We start from the raw sequence: 21,799 nt of genomic DNA, 5'->3' as shown, positions 1-21,799 counted from the left end.
CACCAGGCACAAGCCAAGCCTTCAGCCCAGGATACAACCCCACTTAACTAGGGTGACCAGATGTCCCGATTTTATAGGGACAGTCCCGATATTTGGGACTTTTTTATATATGGGGTCCTATTACCCCCCCACCCCCGTCCCGATTGTTCACACTTGCTGTCTGGTCACCCTACACTTAACCCAGCAGCCTACCCAGGGGAGACGGAGGCTGGCAAGGTGCAAGGCACCCAGGCTCCCGTCAGGACAGGCCGCAGTCTCCTCAGCACTCCACTCCCTAACAGGAGCCTGGGGCTCAGAGGTGAAGGCCCCAATGCAGACCCATCACCCCTTGTGTAACCTGAGTGAATGCACACGCCAGGGGCCCGCAGGGGTGCGCGAGCTCTGGTGTACGTTGCACACCAATGGGACGCAATGGCAAGTGGGCGTTCTAGCAAGAGACGTAACCAGGAGGTACGGGGTGGGCCTGCTTTATGTCAGCCCCTCCAACAACCCTGACCCCTAGCCCCCATCTTCCACCAACCTGCCCACCCTCGAGCCCATGTGTAACTAGCCACCTCGGAATTCAGCTCTGAGAGGGGACAGCTCCCCTTTCCCTCCGCCCTGCTGGGGACTGTTAGCCAGGCTGGGCAGGGATGGTGTCCCTGGCCTCTGTTTGCCAGAAGCTGGGCATGGGCGACAGGGGATGGATCACTTGATGATTCCCTGTTCTGTTCACTCCCTCTGGGGCACCTGGCACTGGCAGGTGGCAGAAGGCAGGAGACTGGGCTAGATGGACCTTTGGTCTGACCCACTGTGGCCATTCTTATGCCTCAAGGAATCTCAGAGCCAGGACCCCAGTAAACTCAACAAAAGATCCTTTTGCCAGCTAGCCCAAGTGAAAGGCCAACCCTTGGGAGCCTTTAATGGATTGCTTCTGCTGGTCTGTGCCCTGCGAGGTGAGCACTCAGAAGGGGCGACGGCAGAGTGCAGTAACACAGGCCTCAGCGCAGAGCAGCAGGCCGAGGAAAAACCCTACCTACACACAAGGCTGTCCAAGAACTTGACAGGACTCCGTTTGAAAAAGATGTTGAAAGAAATGATCTCTTTCAGTGCAATGGGAGATATTTGTCTCTGATTTACCCTTGGCTTTTTGCTCTGGTTCAGGTAGGAGCGGCGTGGGATGGCTGGCAGATCTGAGAGCACGGCACGCCCCAGCGGGCAAAGCGCGCAGTGCGGAGGAATGCGAGAGTCAGTTTGGAGTGCTCCCCATTTATCAAACTCACGCAGCCCGCCAGCAGAGCGAGTCTTTCTATCATTACACCTCTCAAAATCCGATTCATACCACTAATCCTGCCTTCATTCTCCCAGATTAATAACATCTCTTTCAACCTTCACAGTGTGATAAATAGACAAAGAGAGAACAAAAGGAGAAACAGAAGTGAGAGAAAGAGCCAGAGCAACTCCACATAATAAAGAGAACCAAGAAAGGGGAAAGGGAAAAAAAAAAGAGAAGAAAAGAAAAAGAAAAGACGAGAGCACACTTGACTCTGCCATTTACCTCAACAGAATCTCAACAAGCGCCGGCAGAGCGGCAGCGCTCTTTAAAGAATGTAAAACATTTCTCAAAGAAAAGGCTCGTTAGCAACTCCTACCAGCCTGTGTTTTGTTGGAATTCCTTTCACTGCCCGTCTTGGTTTGGGTCAGGAGTGAAAGGGAGTTGGCTGCTTTCTCACCCTGCTCCCAGACAGGCAAAGCCTGCAGCACGCACTGCCTGACTGGCTGTCTCTGCTCGAGAAAGGCCTGGACTACACTAGCAGAGGAAGCTGCAGGCCAGCACAGAGCTATGTGGGCAGAGCTGGAGGAGTGCGGGGTGGATTTTAGGTGCTTAGCTGGGCACAGGTTGGTAACGGCAGGGGGCTGCAGGTCAGGAAGGAGGGGCGCCGTGGGCGAGGCGCCCAGGGCTGGAACGGTGGGAGGGAGAAGGACCGGCAGTATGTGTGGGGAGAACTTGTGCAGTAACTCCCGAATCCAGTGGGAGTTAGTCAATGCCTGTCAGTGGCATGGGCACTGCCTTCCACCTCCTTCCCTCGCAGCTTTGCCCTCTGACCCAGGCCCAGTGCTGACAGGGAGAGCACCTGACCCCAGCTGCCCGCCAAAGGAACCATGCCAAGCGGCAGAGGAGGCTGGGCTGAGACATCAGAACCATTTTCCATCTAAGTTGTACCTAAAGGACTAACAGTGCAGCAAGGGGAGGAGGAGCTGAGAGCTCCCGCAAGCGGAGCACAGAGTGGAAGAGAACATCCCTCCAATCAACCAGCTTCTGCCCCGGGCTCTAACCTGGCAACTCCCACTGGCCTTACCTCTAAAGCCAGAGCTTACAAACTTGTAAGGGGAAGAACCTCCCTCATCCAATGGCCTGCCACTCCTCAAACCCCACCCTCCTGCAGCACCTGCGGGGAGCTCTGCACAGGCACAGGGGGCAGTTTGGGGCATGCAGACACAGTTCAGATGGTCTTACATTTGATGGCCAGTAGGCACCCAACTTCCCCGCCTTGCAATGAGACTGAATGGCTAATTCCCATTTGCTGTGGGTCCCTCTGACATTTATCCACTGTAAGGAACGTTAGAGCCTGCAGAACGTTGTCCTGCGACGCCAGGCTGTGGCCCTACGTGTACCAACAACAGTCACCGGGGGCAGCCCGATAGGTCTTGGCTTTTGCATGTTCAAAGCTGCCCGAGCCCTAGTGACGTGCATCTAGGGACCAGCCCCATAGCCCAATGGAAACACCCTGCCGCTGGGTGCGCTTTGGAGGAGTTTTCAGTCAGCAAGGCTGGTGCTAGCTCCAAGGGCGTGAGGGGGAGAAATGCAGCAGCAGCAGCCACTTGGAGATGACTCCTGGCGGATGAGGAAGCAGCGGCCAGTCCCGAGGGAAGCAGCCCAGCAGTTGTGGGATGGTGGGGAAGGAGAGGTTACCATCCCCTCCTGTTACCATCATGGAGAGCTAACTGCTGCAGGACTCCAGCTGTAAGCACCAGGTATTACTACTACTACAAACGCCTCCCCTCCACTGCAGTGACGTCTCTGCTTGGCTTTGCAGTGCTGCATTGGGGCTCTAACATGTCGTTTTAATTATTAAATGTTACTCTCCTTTTGGCATCTCCTTACGTGCAGCTCCGACCGTGCTTGCGGAGTCTACGACTTCTCGTCCTATCTACTGACCTCTCGGAGTTCAAATCGCTCCTGAAGACGCACGCCTTCTGCAAAGCACTTCCACCAGCACCCCAGAAAGAAGGTCTGCACTGGCCTGAGATGAGACCGCTACCTGCTGGCACCCTGTATCTAGACTGCACTGGCTATCCACAGACTGCGAGCTCTGTGTGTGACGCTCCACGAACCGTGTGGCGCCGAGCACACTCGACAATACGTGCTCTGAGGGTGTTGAATGGTTTGTGGTGCCTCAGCAGCGTATGTTCACAGGAGCAAATGGCAAGCTGCATAGGGAACATATAGTGCTGTATAGCCGGGAGCAGGTTGGGCTGGTTGGTTTTTAAACTGTTCCACATTACTGCAGTCTTTGAAGTACAGAAAATAGCAACACTCAGGTACCAATTTTTTTAATGCTACTTTTATCACAGCAAATCTTTTTCTCCTCCTCTGCGTGGTTGGAGATAGATATCAAGTAAAAAGAAAGTCTCCTCTTCTAACAATGGATTTCCCTTCCCTTCAGAACTTCAAAGGGAAAACTCATATCTGCAGCCAGAGTTAACCAGAAGAAAAAAAGACAGAGAAAACAGACACACTAACTGAACGCCCAGCTCTCCTTTTATTCACTGCAAAGGCCAGGCTGGCTTTTCGGGGCCTGCGGGATCCTGGGGAGAGGTCGCTAGAGCGCGTTTGTAACACATATTTACTCACCAGACTAACGGTGCAGAGGAATGCACTTTTTTATTTTTTATTCCTTAATGTTCCGCCCCCACCTCCCCCGTGTTGCATGCACCCATTATGCTCCTGTGTTTATTTAGCAAATTCTGTGAACCAAGGACCATCCAGCACAATGGAGCCTTGATTTTGATTGGGGTCCCTCAGAAATACTGTAACTGAAATAACAACGATGATGGTGGGAGCTTCCGGCACGATCCAAAGCTCCCCATTAGTCTAGCATGGAGCTGTTAAAGAGCCAGTATGGACTACAGGTCAAATCCTGCTAGCCGTACTCCCACAAGCAGGCGCATTGAGTCCAACGGGACTGTGAACATGAGTAAGACCAGTTTGATTAGGTCCTATATGCTTTAAATACACTCAGCCAGCCAAAGCTACTGAACATCTCCCAGTGCTGGTAACTGACGCCACTTCACATTTGAAAACCTCTCAAAAGGGTGACGGCATAGCGGCGCTGGAGCCAGTGGGAGTTCAGGACTTCACCTCAGGTACCAGACTTGAACCCGGAGAGGTGCTGCAGACACAGAACAGGTTTGACAGCACATGGGCCCAGTCCCACAGACACTTCAGCCTATAACTAACCCTGGCCTCTCACCGAAGTAACGCTTTGCTCGACTGACCTCTGCAGGGGAACGGGTGGTCCAGCTACACGTGTGCTGCTGGTATCCATGTGATAAAGCATGGGCCCCCATGACAAGCTGCATTGCCGTTTGCCTTTGAACACACCCCACCTGCTCTCCACCCTCTAATCCAGCCCCTCCGGGGCCAGGAGAAACACTTCACGTCCCCAAGCAGCGTGAAAGAGCCCCCACTGTTTGGAAAGAATTTGGCCCAGAAAGGGAAGGGGGAGGTCGTTCACATTTTTAATTCCTCCCTCCAATGACACTGCTCTAAAATGCAGGACAGGCAATCCTCAGTCCTGGACCAGAGAGGATTAACGTCCATTTTCTTCTAAACCCCCAGGGCTGGAAGCAACCCTAGGGAGCAGCTGCTGCAAGCTAGCCCTGGTAGATCATGAGCTAGCAGGATTTTAAATGGTATCTCTACAATTTACAGTTAAAACTTCTCGTGTCCCACCCGAGGTCTGCACTGATTGCTGATGGTGATGTGCGTGTGGCCAGGTGCCTTCACCCTCCCCACAGCACATGGACAGCTGTGCTTCTTGACGTGTTTCTGCGCACAGGGGCTAATGGCCTTGACACACGTGGTTAACGCCTGCATTCAGCAGCCTTGCAATCCCATAAGCCCTGTTCCTCTTCACCCCTCCAGCCCTACGCGCGGCCTTGGGAGCAGGCCTGGTGGGCTGACAAACCGCCTTCTCCACAGCAGACAGCGCCCTGCCCGTGCAGCAGGGAGATGGAAAGCAGCACTCTGAGCCCACTCTGCAAGCCCAGCGCTTCCGAGCTGTTTCCTCGTGCTCCCCTGTACACGTCCCACGACACACAATTCATTTCAAGAGGTCCCACCACTCCTCCTGATTCACGGCAATTACAATGGAACAGTCCATCGCTGCTGAAGGCTTCCTGCCCGTGGAGCTGCAATGGGCTGATCCATCACACCAGGCACCCTCTCCAAGCTGGCTGAAGACAGATGTTTGGCCAAGGGAGCAGCGGGATTGGCTGAGCACCGGGAGAAGTGCTTTATAATTCCTTTTCCTGTCCTCCGTCCCCCACAAGAGACACGATGATGGATGGTGACATAACAGGCTGTTCCCAATCAAGTAATGTAAGTAATGACAGCTGACGTGATTCCCGGAACGCGTGCCGGCTGTTGTCCTAGCTGCCTCGCCTATTGCAGTCCCAATGCCGCACCGTGCAAGGGGAGAGGAGAACCGGGGATGGAGGCCCTGCGGGATGATGGAAGGGCCTGCAGAAGAGCTCTGAGAAGTACAGGGTTTCTCTGAACTCAGCACAGCGACTGAAAAACCGAGCGGGAGCCAAAGACGTGAGAATACCATGTTCTTCTTCCAGGGTGAGATCAGTCCATCCCAGTGCAGCCAGCCTGCCAGCCAAGGCACCACATCAACCCTCCTACACAAGAAGCGGCGCACAGGCCTCGCATTGGCATTCTGCATGGCAAGAATTTCACCCACCAAGGCAAGGGGCTGGTAACATCTACATGTGCTACTCAGAATTCCCCATCGCTCTCACTGCTGCCTGCTAGGGACCTCAACCTACCGCTCCACTCAGGGTCAAGTTCTCCAGTATCTAAATCTGAAAACAGAAGCATTCGTGTAACAACTTGGAGCTCCATGAGACTCTCTCTCTAAATGCCTCAGATTAGCATTTACTTTTATTTGTAGCTACCACACAAACAATGTCACGACACCCTCAAAGTTGTATTGGAAACCACAGCAAGAGACAGACCGAGGCACACAGACATACCCGTATGCAACCAAAGACTCAAAGGAGGAAAAATTCAACGCAAGTCAGCGAGCTTGCTATCTGTATTCCTCGTACAGTGCTTTAAAATTAGTAGGCAAATTTAGCATGCAGAGAAGTGAGCGACTAATACCCTACCATTGACTTAAGAAGAACTTGGAGCTTTTATACTTGAAGTGAAAAAAAAGTCAAGTACTTTCTTCTCCCCAAAATTTGTCTTGTCTTAAAAAGCTGTTGTACTCCGGGAGGGAACCTCCTCCATAGATAGATATATTAAAGCACCACTCTGCTTAAGATTCTCTTTATAAGATGAACTGCAAAGGTTTTTGATAAACGTTCAAACTGTGTTTGGAGAATTCCAAGAAAGGAAACAAGCTGGTGGCTGTCTCAAAGGCAATTAGTGCTGCGTTTTAATAAAATCACCTCCCTCGACGCCCATTCTGCTGAGGTGCTGAGCGCCCTCAGTCACCACTGAAATCCTGCCCAGCACCTCGCCGGCCTTAGCAATACCAGCCTTTCTTGGGAAATCCCACATAGCTGCACTGGCAAAAGAGCAGCTCCGTCTATGTTAGCAATGATGGGAGAAAGCAGATATTCTACCACCCTGTGGCCTACACCTGCCCTGAGCCTTCTCTACACCAATCTTAGCAACAGGGGAGATTCCCCCCCAAAAGGTGAGCATAGACACGGCCACAGGCCCACAAAACCTCAGCTGCAGGCTCCCACGTCTCCATGCCAGAGCAACAGCTATCACAACAACCACAGACAAAAATCTGAACTTTGCCAGAAGCTGGGAATGGGCGACAGGGGCTGGATCACTTGATGATTCCCTGTTCTGTTCATTCCCTCTGGGGCACCTGGCATTGGCCTCTGTTGGAAAACAGGAGACTGGGCTAGATGGGCCATTAGTCTCACCCAGTGTGGCCGCTCTTATGTTCTTATGAACAACCCACCTCATTCCATATCCTGATTCCCATTCCCATTGTTCACCAGTGCTTGCAATGTCACTCGCTCCAGCTGAGTGACCGGGAAGTCACGTTTGCATCCCTACACAGTGCTGCTGTTTACTTTGTTAAACAAGGACGGTGAGAGGCTTTGTTCCTCTTTTGGGGAAATTCCAAAACAGGTTGGGGGGGGAACGTAAATTGGTTTTCCTCTTTACAACAGCCCACATTTTTGGGCAGGGTCTACATAAATAATGCTCTGGCCTCTTATATGCCCTCGGTTGGATGCTCAGAGCTCTGCAAACCATCATGGATGGTGTACAAAGGAAGTATGATAAATACGTTTTTAAAAAGAAGCCTGGTCTAGGGGGGTCTCAGACTGGGACTCCTGGGGCTTCTGTCACTCTGACCCTACCTTCTTCTGTGACCCTTGCCAGGTTGTGTGTCTGTTTCAGTTTGCCCACCCCCTGAAAAGCGGGAGATTGACCTCACTCACATCGGTGTGCAAGGGCTAAGGTTTGCAAAACACTGAAAATGATGAATTTTACCAGCAGGGTCTTGCGGCTAAAGCACAGGACCAGGAGGCAGGGACTTCCACCAATTCACTGTGTGACCTTGGAAAAGTCACAACTGCCCCATGCCTCAGTTTCCCTACAATACTACTTATTGCACAGAGACCTGTGAGGCTACATTCACTAATGCTTGCCCTTCCAATCAAAGGATCTCAGAGCTCTTTACAAAGGGTCATCATCATTATGCATTATTGAAGCTCTGTTAGACACAAGGCGAGAAGGTGGAAAAATCAGTGTCTGCAAAACGCAAGTGAAGAGAGAATATTTGCCAGTCTGTAAGCGAGTGTTACCAACAGGGAGAGCAGCACACAAACATTTTAGCACTGGAAAGTGTTTGTAAAGGGGGACAAAAATTATCTGCTGGAATGTGTTAAATTCCCAGGGGATTGTTTTCAGGGAGCCTAGCACAGAAAGGGAACCTAGAGACCAGTCATGTTAGCACCCACCTCTCCTCATTCCCATACCAGCAAGGGGACAGCTAAGCCAGTGCCCAGCTATTTGCAGAGCGAAGTTTGCATCTCCACCCCCTGCGCGCCCTGCAGTGGCTCAGTGGAAGAATACTTAAGAAGTTGTGAGTTTGGTCGTAATGTGTAAAAAGCCCCTGAAATGCGACATCATTTACTCTTCTGTGCTATTGCTCAGCAGAGCTAATAAATCTTGCATGAGCAGAGCTGATTCTAATTGTCTAATATGAAAAGGCATTTGGATTGAGAGAGGGGAAGATAAAAGTGATTGAATCTCCAATAGCCTAGCGTTAGTGACAAGAAACATCCTGATACGGACCCCAAAGAAGAATGGCTCCCCCTCCTCCATGAGCCGCATATACTCACGCATCCATTTCTCCCTGCTTTCTGCACACGACATCTCCGTCTCCCCTATTGACAGGACGTGGGTTTAAACACAGTTACACAAGTTATCATTTCTGCCTTTTGATCAATCTGAGTTTTCAGGACAATTACCCTCTTAATCAATGATTGCTATCAGCAGCCCCTCGGATTCCTCACCCAAGTAATCATGCCGCCAGGGCAGACAGCATGTGCATATGCAATGAAGCTGAGGGGAGGCGCTACCTATGCAAGTCCATCTTCCACTGACGCACTCGCCTGCTGGAAGGGTAGAAAACTGTGAAGGCCACTTCAAGGAACACCTGATGTACGAAATAAGCAGAAGGAATGAAAAGGAACATCGTGCATGGAATCTGTGGCACAACCAGACTGTAGCACTGGGAACCTGCTTAGACAACCATCTGACTGAAGAGTTAACCAGCTAAAGCGACAGATTTACTGTACACCAGAACCATGCATTTAAGAGCTATCCATGCCCAGCGCTAGCAGCTCCCAATGAGGCTAATAAAGTCAGTTACCAATTAGGAACCAAAACTCTTAAAGGAAGTAAAAGGCAGGGGAGTAGAAATCAGGTTTTAACGATCTCCAACATGCAGGGTTTGTTTTTCCAAGATAAGCAATTAATTATTTATTGAATAATGCAAAAATCCCATTGACAGGTAAAAACCCTCTGCACCGATTTCCTGGGAAGGTCGCCTCTAATATCGGTATTTGTACAGCACCAGGAGGCTTGGAGGATCCCGATGCTATTTACAGGGGAACCCTAACCCATCACAGGACTGCAGCCAATTCTACTCTGCACATTTTAAGTAATGATATAACAAGAAGCCACAGGAAACCCTAAGTCTGCAGAATGCAATTATGGAGGCTCCAATTTGGCTGGGACGCTGGACTTAAGATCCCTGCTCTTGCAAAGATGCCATCAAAGCTTTCACTGGGGGTTTGGTTTGCAATTTCTTAGCCCCCAATCCCAGTCTGATTGAACAATGACTTAATACTTGGGCTAAAGGGAGTCTGTGTTAAAGGTTCTACTCCTGTAAAGCTCTGGGGCAGAGATCGTGCCCAGCACAATGAGGAGGCCTGGGGACAAGACTGCCGTGCAAATAAATAATAAAGGATTCAACCCCCTCAAAACAAAGTCCATACCCAGCACTAACTCAATCAGCCGCATGCTTCTCCCCACACCCCCTCCTCTGTCTGGGTGTTTGTACCCTGCATGCTCTTCGGGGAAGGGGAGCCACACCTGGGAAGTGCCTAGCTCCCTCGGGGCACTGCGTGATGACACAGGGCTGGGGGACCCAGTGGGCTGGAAGGCGCGTGGATTTCCCCACCCACACCCGTGTGGTACCTGTGGCGAAGCAGGGGCGTTATTTCAGGGCAAGGGAAGCCAGAAGGGACATTTCACCGTCTTGACCACCAGACCGGGCAGCAATAAGGAATGCGAGCAGCGCCAGGTGAGTCTGACAGGGCAACCGGGTTCGCAGGCTGCTGGCTAGAGGAGCTCTCCAAAAGGCACCGTATTTCACTAGCTATTTTACAGGGAGAATAGCTGATCAAAGACATCCCCACTGTGTACTCCAGAGCAATAAAAATAAAATAAAAAAAACACAAGAAGAATTCTTTCGGCGGGTAATGGGCATTTTATTCCTTTTTATGACACTAAACATAGGCAGCTAGCGTAATTACACCACAATAAAGGCATAATGTGCACCTACCAGAACAAACTCCTACTTTTGATAATTAGGCAGAGCAAACGCAGTCTGGGATTCTGGCACATGGCTTCACTCAGCCACCTGGACCTGCTTCAGCCCTGCTCCCCACAGCACACCAAGCCCCTGCTCCCCTGCAGTGGCCCCTCTCTCTGGGGCCGGGGCTCCTGATTCCGCAGGGACGGTTAACCAGCTGAGTGTGTCCCAGAGACACGCCAGTGTAAAATCCCTGGGGCTCCATAGATAAGAGCAGGCTCAGAACAGACCCCCAGGGCAGGTGAGGTGGATGATATTAGCAGGCTTCACTGGGGAGGGAGCACAGGGACCACGACTACCTCAGAGCCAGCAATATGCAGTATGCCAATACGGAAGTTTAGTGCCCGCCATCTTGGTTAGTGGCAGGGACTGAACCAGGAACCTTGACAGCCAAAAGGGTGAGTCTCTGGTACAGAGCTAAAGGGATACGGCCCCTAAGTGGGAGCCAGAGCGGAGCCGTATGCTTTGCGGGAAGGGCACACCCAATACACACTGAGCAAACGCATGGAGCTGCAGCAAATCTCAGAGCTGCCCTGCACGGGTGCAGAAAATCAGAGGTGCGCCCACATGCACACGCAGCCGTGGGAGAGCCCTGCACAGCAAACGCCCTGGCTGAGCCAAGGAAAGCGGCGATGGGGGCGCGAAAGAGCCACGACAAGCCGTCAGCCTGAAGTGTGGTCGACCGGGAAACAAAGCCTGAAAACAAACACGGCTCCCCGAGGTCCCAAGAAGGGTCTAAGGCCCTCCCCCTTGGAAGGGGCGAGCCCCCCATCTGTCAGAGATTAATAATAAGCTCTTGGAAACCCCTGTTACTACATTACTCCCAACGGCTCCACTACCCTGCAGCCCCATCTCCTGTCAAACATGCCAAGAGCCAGCTAGCACTCTTCTGCTGCAAAGGTTACAGAGCCACAGCCCGCAGCCTCCCCGGGCGAGCACAGCCGCGGTAGAGATCCTAAATGATCTTTAAAATATTAATAACGTCAATCAGAGACAGCCTGCCAGAGGTGACACGCAGAGTTCCTGGAGCGCAGGTTTTCCTGAGGTTGGCAGGAGACCACAGACCTAATACCCGAGTTTGTTTAAACTAAATCCCCACTCCAGTGCCTTGTAATTTCTTGTAACAAATCATTCTAAAAGTTTTCCAAGTGCACCAGGGGAGGGGAGCCCATTGCATTAACCCTGGTCCTCTTGCGCTGCAATGCTACCGGACCGACACAGCCACTGGCACCTGTGTGCAACTCCACTCCGGGGAGGCTGGGATACCCGGGCTGGCGACGGCGCCTCTGGGGCGCCTCCGGTCAGACTGAGGCGCAGCGCCCGCTCTAGGCTGGAGAGGGGAGAGCTTTCGGCCAGCATTTCAACTGCGACAACATTTGAGGAGCTCAGTTCTTTTCAGAGAAAGCCGCCTGCACTTCAGGTCCTCTGGTCCTGTCCAAAACTAGCTCCTTCCTGGCCGCTTCTTCAGTATCCCACCGAGAACAGCCCTGGATTTCTGCTGCCCAGGCCCTTCGCAGCCTGGGACCTTGCCGGAAGTGACAGATCCCTGGATGCTAACTCGGTTCTCACCTTCCTCAGAAAGGAACGTGTTGAGAGACGGGAAATCCCTGACTCCCCTCCATCTGGGAATAGGTTCAACAGGCCTAGAAGCTCATGCCTGTACCAACGTGCATGGCTAGTCTCCCCCTTGTGCCCATATCATGTTCTTCTGCAAAATTCTTACAACAAGAACCAAGTAAAGGACCAGGTAACCCAGGGTGCTCGCTTAGCAGAAAACCTAGTTTATTCATTTCCCCTCTCCTGACGACTTCTTACCTGATTCTTTTACTTTCCTATTTTCTTCCCCCTCTTTGTGTAGTACGTTACTGTCCAAAAAAGAAAACCCCTCTGCTCGTAGTTTATGTCATGTCTGTTCATAACATTGTGCTGTTTTGCAGCAATGAAAATATCATTTAAAAAGAAAGGAGACTGCAGGGTTCATTCCCTTGTGCCAGCCCACAATGGCGCATGCTGCACACACAATTCAGTCACGTGCCACAGCTCCACCGGAGCAGCCCTTCCGCGGCGTCCCAGAGTAACAGTCTGCCCCCCAAGATGGGGCAGCAGGCAGAAAAGCCACTGAAGCCATCAGCCCAATGTACTGGAGCAGCGGTGGGAGGGACTCATAGGTTGTCGAATAGAAGACATAAGAACATAGGAACGGCCATACTGGGCCAGACCAAAGGTCCATCTAGCCCAGTGTCCTGTCTGCCGACAGTGGCCAGTGCCAGCTGCCCCAGAGGGAATGAACAGAGCAGGGAATCATCAAGTGATCCAGCCCCTGTCACCTGGCAGAAGCTAATGAGGGGCTGCTGGCAGAGTGACGGGCGCTGTGAGAACTCCACCCGGAACGCGGTGGGCAGCGCTGGGCGCTGCACCACAGCAAAGAGATCCCTGGCGCCAGCAGGCAGAACAAAGGGTAACAGCAGGTGATTCCAATGACAAACCTACATCGACCGTGGAGGAAGCCGGGCCCTCTCCTTAGGAGTCTTCACGGGGGTGGGGGGAAGGGGGGGGGAGCTCACAGAAGTGTTTGTACCGCGTCTCGCACAATGGGACTCCCACTCCTGATTGAGACCTTTGGGCACTGCCACAATTTCAATATTAAATAACAACCACCCTGAACAAACACACATTTGGGGGCGAACCCAAGCCATGTGACCAAGTCAGAAATTCTTGCCAAAATTCTCTTTTCAAAAGCTTCCATTTTGGGCAAAACTGGAAACGAACAAAAGGCCTTGTTTCTGGCTGGTCACTTCCCTTTTCTCCCCCTTCTCCAGTGGCCAGATGGAAATAAACCGGCGAGAGGGGCTGGGAAGGGAACAAAGGGAGATCGGGAAAACCAGGAAACTGGGGAAAATGACGACTTCAACCCAACATTTTTCTAAACCAAAACCCATCACAGAGTTTTGACTAGACAGGCGTCTCTTTCCCAAGTCTGCCGAATGACGACAAGCTCAGCGACTGCGGATACTGTGCAGATCCCTTGTGGGTAAATGCAGCAGCACGACTGGCCCCTTCGTCGGCACTCTCAGCAGAGAGGCGAAAACCAAGAGATGAAAGGGGCTCCTCGGTGAACGAACAGTCAGAGTCTCTTCTATGGAACAACCGCTTTGGAAACCTTGACACCCCCAGAGGCTGGGTGAGGCAGTGCTTTGCAGGGAGCTCTGCGGGCCTTGCTGTCTCTGCAGAATTAAAGTTTTCGCTCTTTTAGAAGAGAGGGAGGCCCCATTTACACTACAGGGACTATAGCAGCATAGCTGGGGCACCATGGCCATGCCAGCATAACCCCAGAGTGTAGACACGGCCCACAGCAAGAGAAGGGGTTTTCCTGTCGCTGTAGGAACTGCGCCTCCCTGGGCACAGGTAGTATTCTACCACCAACCTCACTCAGCACAGCTGCAGCGCTCAGGGGGGGTGGATTCTTCCATAGCTACGTCAACCAACATTGTACACGCAGACGAGCCCTCCACAAACACCAACTGCTGCTGGGCTGAGTGAGCCTGAAGCTGGAGATCACAGAATCGTAGGGCTGGAAGGGACCCCGATGAATCCCCTAGTCCCCCCAGTCTCCTGCACTGAGGCAGGACTAAGTATTATCTAGACCATCCCTGACAGGTGTTTGTCCAACCTGCTCTTAAACACCTCCAATGAAGGAGATTCCACACCCTCCCTGGGCAATTTATTCCAGTGCTTAACCCCCCTGACAGGAAGTTTTTCCTGATGTCCAGCCTAAACCGCCCTTGCTACAATTTAAGCTCATTGCTTCTTGACCTATCCTCAGAGGTTAACGAGAACAATTTACCTCCCTCCTCCTTTTAAGAACCTTTTATGTACTTGAAAACTGGTATCATGTCCCCTCTCAGTCTTCTCTTTTCAAGACTAAATAAACCCAATTTTTTTCAGTCTACTCTCATAGCTCATGTTTTCTAGACCTTTAATCTTTTTGTTGCTCTTCTCTGTGGACTTTCTCCAATTTCTCCACATCTCTCCTGAAATGTGGCGCCCAGAACTGGACACAATACTCCAGTTGAGGCCTAATCAGCACGGAGTAGAGCGGAAGAATGACTTCTTGTGTCTTGCTCACAACACACCTGTTAATGCATCCCAGAATCACATTTGCTTTTTTTCCAACAGACTTACACTGTTGACTCCTATTTACCTTGTGATCCACTCTGACCCCCAGATCCCTTTCTGCAGTATCCTTCCTAGGCAGTCATTGCCCATTTGTACGTGTGCAACTGATTGTTCCTTCCGAAGGGGAGCACTTTGCATTTGTCCCTATTGAATTTCATCCTATTTACTTCAGACCACTTCTCCAGTTGGTCTGGATCATTTTGAATTTTAATCCTACCTTTGCTAACACTTGCAACCAATTGGTGTCGTCCGCAAAGGTCGTAAGTGTACGCTCTGCGCCATTATCTAAATCACCGATGAAGATATTGAACAGAACCGATCCCTACAGGACCCCATCCATTATGCCCTTCCAGCTGGACTCTGAACCATTGACAACTAACTACTCTCTGGGAACGATTTTCCAACCAGTTATGCACTGACCTTATGATAGCTCCATCTAGGTTGTATTTCCCTAGTTTGTTTTAAGAATAGCTCTAGGAGAAGGGTGAAATGACCTCCATTCACTCAATGAGGTGTTAATTCTGAAATCTAATGATGGCAGTGCACGTGTCCTCCCTGTTAACTGTTCCACTGCTGACCATTTTAGCAGAACCCAGGGCCGGTGCAACCATTTAGGCAACCAAGGCGGTCGCCTGGGGTGCTAGGATTTGGGGGGCGGCATTTTCTTCGGCAGTGACCGCGTTGGCCGGATCTTCGGCCACCCCGGTCGCCGCTGGCATTTAGGTGGAGGGAGCTGGGGCAGGGGAGGGCCTCCTGCAGCAAGTAAGGGTGGGGCGGCACGCGGGAACTCCGCCCAGCTCACCTGCCCGCATCCTCCCCGAGCACGCCATGGCTGCTTCACTTCTCCCACCTCCCAGGCTTGCGGTGCCCAAGCTGATTGGCGCTGCAAGCCTGGGAGGCGGGAAAAGTGAAGCAGCCATGGCGTGCTCGGGGAGGAGGCGGGGCAGGGGTGAGCTGGGGGGGTGCCTCAGGGTGAAGAGCTGCCACAGGGGGGACGCCTCAGGGCGGAGGGGGGGAGCTGCCGTGGGGGACGGGCGAGGGCGCAAGGTGCAAGTTTCGCCTAGAGCACAAAACATCCTTGCACCGGCCCTGGCAGAACCACACAGCTGCCCTGAGATTTGTGGGACTGAACTGTGGGTGGAGCCTGAGTACCACCATTTCCCCCAAGACCTGAGTCTCTGAAGACTTCCAAGGGAGATGGAGCATTCAAGCATCAGTGCAAAACAATGGAGTCCTTTTAAGTCCCTCATATATGACTGACGGGAGCAAACCCCAAATATCCAGTCACTGGCTGTACTTCCATTCTTGTCTTTTCCAGAACATGAATCCTGCTCTCTCCGGGCTCTGTCTACATCAGGAAACGTTCCCCCAAACTTCCCGCTCCTCCTACCATTGGCCCAGCTGCAGCGCGGGTAGCACCAGCAGGAGCTCTAGTGTACAAACGTGCTCAGTGGCATCCCGCAGGCTGAACCTGCTGCTGACGCTGGCTCATTCCATGCAGGACAAGAAACGCTCAGCTATACTCCCCATCCACACCCTGCTTGACGTACGCGTCTGAAAGCACATAATGAGCCCGTAGAGGGTGAGAGGCACCACACGAAAACTCCGGCATCCTAGCTTAGAGAGAGACGGTGCTGAGCCAGCTTGCAAGGCATTTAACTATGAGCAATGTTGGCACAGTCATTTGGAGGATGGGAGGCCAATAAAATGCACTAAATTGTATCATCTTTAATGCAAGATCCCTGCAGCAGGTAGAGAGAAAGGGAAGTAGCTACAGGTGCATTTCCCCAGCCCCCAGGGACAAAGCCTCTTCCTCCCCAACACGCCACTCCAAGAGCTAAACTCCTGCTGCAGGGGAGCAGTGCTGGGCCGGGAGGCTTGAGTGCAGCAATCTAGACTGTACAAGCTTCAGGATCAGTCTCCTGCGCCTCTGCAAGGAATGTTCAGGACCACACCGGAGTTCCCGAGAGCCAGACGGTATGCAGGGAAGGGGTGTGCATCACACGCTGGAGGCATAACTCCGAGGCTGGGAGAACGGACTGCTTTGTGATGCAAAGCGCTGCTGTTTTAGAGCAACCAGGAGCTCCCTCTCCTGTGTACAGTGGGACAGGGAGAGGATCTAAAACCTAGGATTTATTTCATGGTGACAATGGGAGACATTAGCAGGTTCCTAAAACAACCCCCTGGGTGCTCCTGCAGACTGTTGCAGTCTGGCTATTTCTAATAAATCCACTCAGGACAGGATCTACCCCCCAGGTCCGATCCACAGATCTCCAACAAACTGCACCCAAACAGAGAGCGCGCACAGGGGAACCTGTAAGTGGAAAGAGAAAAAGCCTCTATGGAACATTTAAGAGGGGCCTCTGGGCATGTGCACAGGACCAGGAGCAGGGGCACGAGAGTTTTAATCCTGGCTTTGAAACCAAACTGCTTTGTAACCCTTGGGCTTTTCAGATATTGAATTAATGACTGTAAAACACTGTGTTATGAATATAGGAACACAGGCATTCCAGGCACTGAGCACCTCCCAGCGCCCAAAGCAGCATCTTTTGCTCATTTTATCGTGCCTATGCAAAGAGAAGCTAGGCCTCTCGGCCAGTGGCTCAGGCCAGCGACATGAACACAGGCCAGCACGCCTCACAGCCACATTCTTCCTGTACAGCGGCAGCAGCTATACGATTTCTGCCTTCTGTGACAATGGCACAGCTCCACTGTGTCCAAGAGGTGGAACACACAGCCACCAAGTTTTATGTGGCTCCAAGGGTAATATTTTATGCAAAATTTAGGATTGGGCATTTGACCAGTCCTAAAATTACTGGTCTATTGACTGGTCAAACACTGATCAAATACAGTTAAAAATGGTCAAATATTTTAAGGCACTAATTTATCAGAACAGTAACCAACAAAAAATAGAAAGACTTCATGACCTCCAACAGGTTTAGCCTTAAATAGATGCTTATGCCTAATTACAAAAAACAAGTGCCTGAAGAGTTATTTTAGCTCAGAAAAATGTGAAATGCAATGAAATGAAGTTCTAAAAAATGAAAGAATAATTATCTTCTCATCAATGTTAAAAGTGCATGTTATTCAAGACTGAACAGTTAGAAAAGAAAAATGAAATTAGAAATAAAAAACACCTAGCAACTATAAAAGAAAAAAGTCATTTTTAAATGCACTTGTTAAGGTAGGCAGCAGACCAACTCTTCAAGCATCTTGCTTTTCTTTATCCTTTTTTCTTTATCAGGTTCCAGAGTTTCAATCAATCTATCTATATATCTTTGCCATCGTCACACTCATCAGTATCTCCTTCTTTCTCTTCATCTGCCATTTTCTTCTCTCATCTTAAATTGCAATACACTGTCATCACCTTCCCAGCAGTGGAGGTCTGGTTTTTGAATGGATGATTCCCCAAGCCAACCAATTTTGTTCTGCACATGTTCTACTGTACCTGGAAGCGTTAACAGAATTTCTGCCACTGTAGCTAGAGTGCAAGAAGGAAACAACTTGTTTCCCCATGACGAAAGAGCAAGCAGTTTAGATTTAACTGTTGGGATTGTATTCCACGTTGTTTTAAGACTGAATAGGTTGCCTCGGGTTATAATTTGCTACCTTCATCTGAATTGTTTGTTTGCTTGCTTGTATAGCCTTTAAAGTTTGCAACAGCCACTATGAGGTCACAACCTGAACTGAATTCATCATCAGAAAGGTCTTGGCCCTGGGCGCCTGGATCAAGAAAGCAGGCAGCATTATGTGATATTATTTTGCCTGTTATCTTTTTCTCTTCAGCTTTTGTAGGTAGACTGCGTTCCGTATTCTCACAAATATGTTTAACAACGTTCAGGAACTTGTTCTTGGCATCACACAATGCAGAGCTATCATTTTCCACATTCTGAAAAGACTGAGCTATAGGTTCAACCAGTGAAATTAATTCTGAGTTTTGCATTCAAAAGACAGTCACAAAACTGTCCATGTGGATTACTCAGGGAAAACACCTGGCCACCCCTTCTTCAACCGCAGACGGCTGAGGCGCTTACTTACATATCTGAAGATCTCTGAGACATTTAATAGAAAAGGCCTGTCAAGTATGACAAGACTTACTCAGCGTGGATGAAATTGAGTGCTGTACTAAACGATGCTGAAAAAGTGGCTGCTGGTACTTGTTTGTTTTTAAAAAACTTGACAATGCTTTTAACTTTTGACACGTGATGAGAAAGTTGTCAGATCTTCACCATCACCAGTGAAAAGCTGCATCCTATGGGCAGCACATCCATAACATAAGGTGCAGATACTCATTTATCAACAAATCTCTAGCTACTTTCATATTAGCCACGGTGTCAGTCACAACTAAAATAACCTTCCATGGACCCAATTCACTGATTACATTTTTAAATTGGTCAGCAATATATTGGGCTGTATCATGATGCTCAATTATGCATTGGAATGAGCAAGATCCTGGAGTTGTTACCAGGAAGCTGATGACACCCTCATCATGAATATTGTTCCATCCAGACAACACCGGAGATACGTGAGAAACTTGTGCAATCAGACCATCAACTCTCTTTGTCACATCGTCCACGTCAGCATTCAAAGGACTTCCTGCAAGCCATTCCTTATTTGGTACTTCATAAACTGGATGCAACTTACGAACAAAATTCTAGCATACAAGGATTTCCATCTATACGAAATGGTGTATTGTGAGCAAACATACAGTCAAGTTCATTTTCCTGGTCATACGATAGACTATCCAAAAGCCTCTTAATACCAATCTGACGAATGTCTGAAGACTTGCCAGGAGTAGAAGTTTTCAATGCTGAAGCAGATGAAGAAGCAAAATTCTTCTTAGAAGATGAAGAAATGGAGTTCGCTTCATTTTCACTGTCACTCATGTCAATGTCTTCATCAAAAAAACTCCATGCTTTGGGACAATGCTGCCAAAGCATGAAGTAGCAGCAGAATTTTGATGCAGACCAGTTTTCACTTTCTTGCTGCTGGACTGCAGTAATCTATTTTTGACTGTAGCTGGACATATCACAAGAATTTAAGAAGTGTTTCTCCAGTCTGCCTAGATGTGCTGCATACACAGAACCACCAAACTGTGCTTAGCTTTAACAGCGTTTCCAGGTGCATGTCTAGTAAAAACTATTTTGGCTTTCCCTGACTCTGCATAATGTATCATGTCACTGTTATGAACGTCTCCCTGCTTCTGGAATGCTCTCTAGATTATGAAGCGTCTCTTGTATTTCAAGCAAACAGTAGCCATTCAATTCTATTTCTAACACTGCTGTTCCAGAAGATTCCAGACAATCAAAATGTTTTCAGGCATGCTGTCCCCTCCCTCCCAGGACCCTGATGGACTCCCAGATCACATGGAGGGGGAGGGGGCAGGCAGACCCTCCTCCCTGCAACAAACGTCTATTGTTTGCTCAGAGTCCAGCCAATCAAGATGCTCAGCTTTCGGTTCGCTCACCACTCGCACATGCTGCAGTGAGCGAGCAGGACCTCTGAGCGGGTTTGCTAACAGCCATGATGCAAACAAACCGGTGCCCCCCCCCCCACCTGCCTCCGGGTGTTCTTGCTGGCATATTTGACCGTGGTGAAATAAGAGGTGCTCAGGTGACGTTATTTGCCTGACAGTCACTTGACCGGCTTGCCAAACCGAATCTGCACGTAACCATAAACTTTATGGTCAACACGCCCACCCCAAGTAGCAGGTGGATGCTGGAGGCCGGCTGGGGCCAGTACTGGCCTCCTCTCTCCTGTCCTTTCCCCTGATGCCGTTGCTGCCGGCTGCTCCTTCCCTGCTGCTATCCAGTCCCGCGCAGCAAGAGAGCGGCTGCCTGGCTGCCAGCACAGCAAGTGTTGCAGTGGCCCTGCGCAGCCAGGAGCAGCAGCTACAGGCCCACCCCGAAGTCCCAGTGAACGGCTGATGTCCCAGCTGGGCAATGGGGCTGCCATGGCCTGAGTATCACACGAGAGAGCTGTGCACAGGATGGCCCAGTGTAACTCACTGACCCAGTAACTGTACCCCAGAGCAATTCTGGGGCCCGTCTGGGAGCTCCTGCTCCCTCTCGCAGAGCCATGCTGGTGCTGCAGGACTATGCACCGGTAACACTTTAATCCCTGAAGCTAGCAGACCGGACTCTGACACACCTGGGGTAAAGGGAGCTGCTACAGAAGAAGGGGCCATTTTCATGGTCGCGTTTCAGAGAACTGCTCTTAAAGCATCATTTTCCCCCAGAGGGAGGGGAAGTGGGGCTCATTTCCAGGTCTCTTGCTAAACCTCCTTCCCCCTCCTCCAAACGTGCACCTGACTGACTTGCCATCCCCTTCACGTAAAACAGGCCTCAGCTCAGTGAGCAGGGCACACAGCTTTCTGCCTTCCTGGTATTGTCACCGCTCTTCTAACAGAGCTGGGAAGCAATTCTGGTCCTTGCATAGAGCCCCCCTGGGCACTGCTGAGCTACGGGGGTGCCCTCACCCCTTCTCGAGGCCCAGGGGATTCAGGAAAAGACCAGCGTTCATGCATTTCGCCATTGCCTCCTGCCGCCTGGCCTAGAATGCAACACACGTTGCAGGATTATTGTAAAACATGCCCTGCCTTTAATCCCTTCTCCTCTAGCCTTGCTCTAGTATTGACTGCGGGGGAGGCTGTGTCAGGTGTGGGGTCAAACTTGCCTCTTTCAACAGGAGGATGCAGACTGCGCTGCAGCCTCTCAGCAGACTGCAGTACACAGGAAAACCCAGAAAAGCAGGAGCCAGGAAAACAAGAGCTTCCCCACAACCCAGGTGGGGGCAGAGGACACCGGGGACTGCTGGAAGTGTGCATAGGGGCATGTGCTGGTCTGAAGGCAGGTTTTAGAGGCAAACGGCTTGGGGACTCACACGTTTCCTGGGAGACAGAGTTCAGTGGGGTTTATTGTTTTTGAAGTGACAATTGAATAGCTGTTCCGTGGTTTACCAGACTTACAGGCCCAGGTAAAACTGTCCAGAGAAACGTCTGGCTTCGTGCTGCTGGACCAAGGCCGAGTTTGCGAGAACTCCCACATCCGGTTCCAGCAGGGCGTTGCTCCCGCTGGTTCCACAGGACACACTAATGCACACAGAGCACAGGGTCTAACAACTGTGCTCACAGCCAGGGCACCCAATGGCTGTGCACACGTCAGACTATCAGAGGGCTGCACCATTCGCTCTCAGCATCAAGCTAAAGGCCTAACTCT

General features: G+C 50.8%; 1 protein-coding gene across 22 annotated transcripts in view; it reads right to left on the bottom strand.

Moving 5' to 3' along the window:
- Positions 1-21,799, bottom strand: part of ERI3 (ERI1 exoribonuclease family member 3) — a 235,536-nt gene that overhangs the window by 109,955 nt on the left and 103,782 nt on the right. For 16 of the 22 annotated variants that reach the window (XM_039485193.1, XM_039485189.1, XM_039485175.1 and 13 more), the window contains one exon: positions 8,647-8,691. The exons of 5 other annotated variants lie outside the window; for them this stretch is intronic. In XM_039485193.1, coding sequence (XP_039341127.1) covers positions 8,647-8,691 — 45 coding nt within the window. Of the gene's footprint in view, positions 1-3,709; positions 3,731-8,646; positions 8,692-21,799 lie in introns of those variants that run through there. One more of the 22 variants, XM_039485194.1, reaches the window with a different exon arrangement.

Source organism: Mauremys reevesii, linkage group 8 (genome assembly GCF_016161935.1).
Source record: "Mauremys reevesii isolate NIE-2019 linkage group 8, ASM1616193v1, whole genome shotgun sequence".
Classification (NCBI taxonomy): Eukaryota; Metazoa; Chordata; order Testudines; family Geoemydidae; genus Mauremys; species Mauremys reevesii.
The sequence above is the reverse complement of the archived record's forward strand: the minus strand, read 5'-3'. Positions and strand labels throughout refer to the sequence as shown.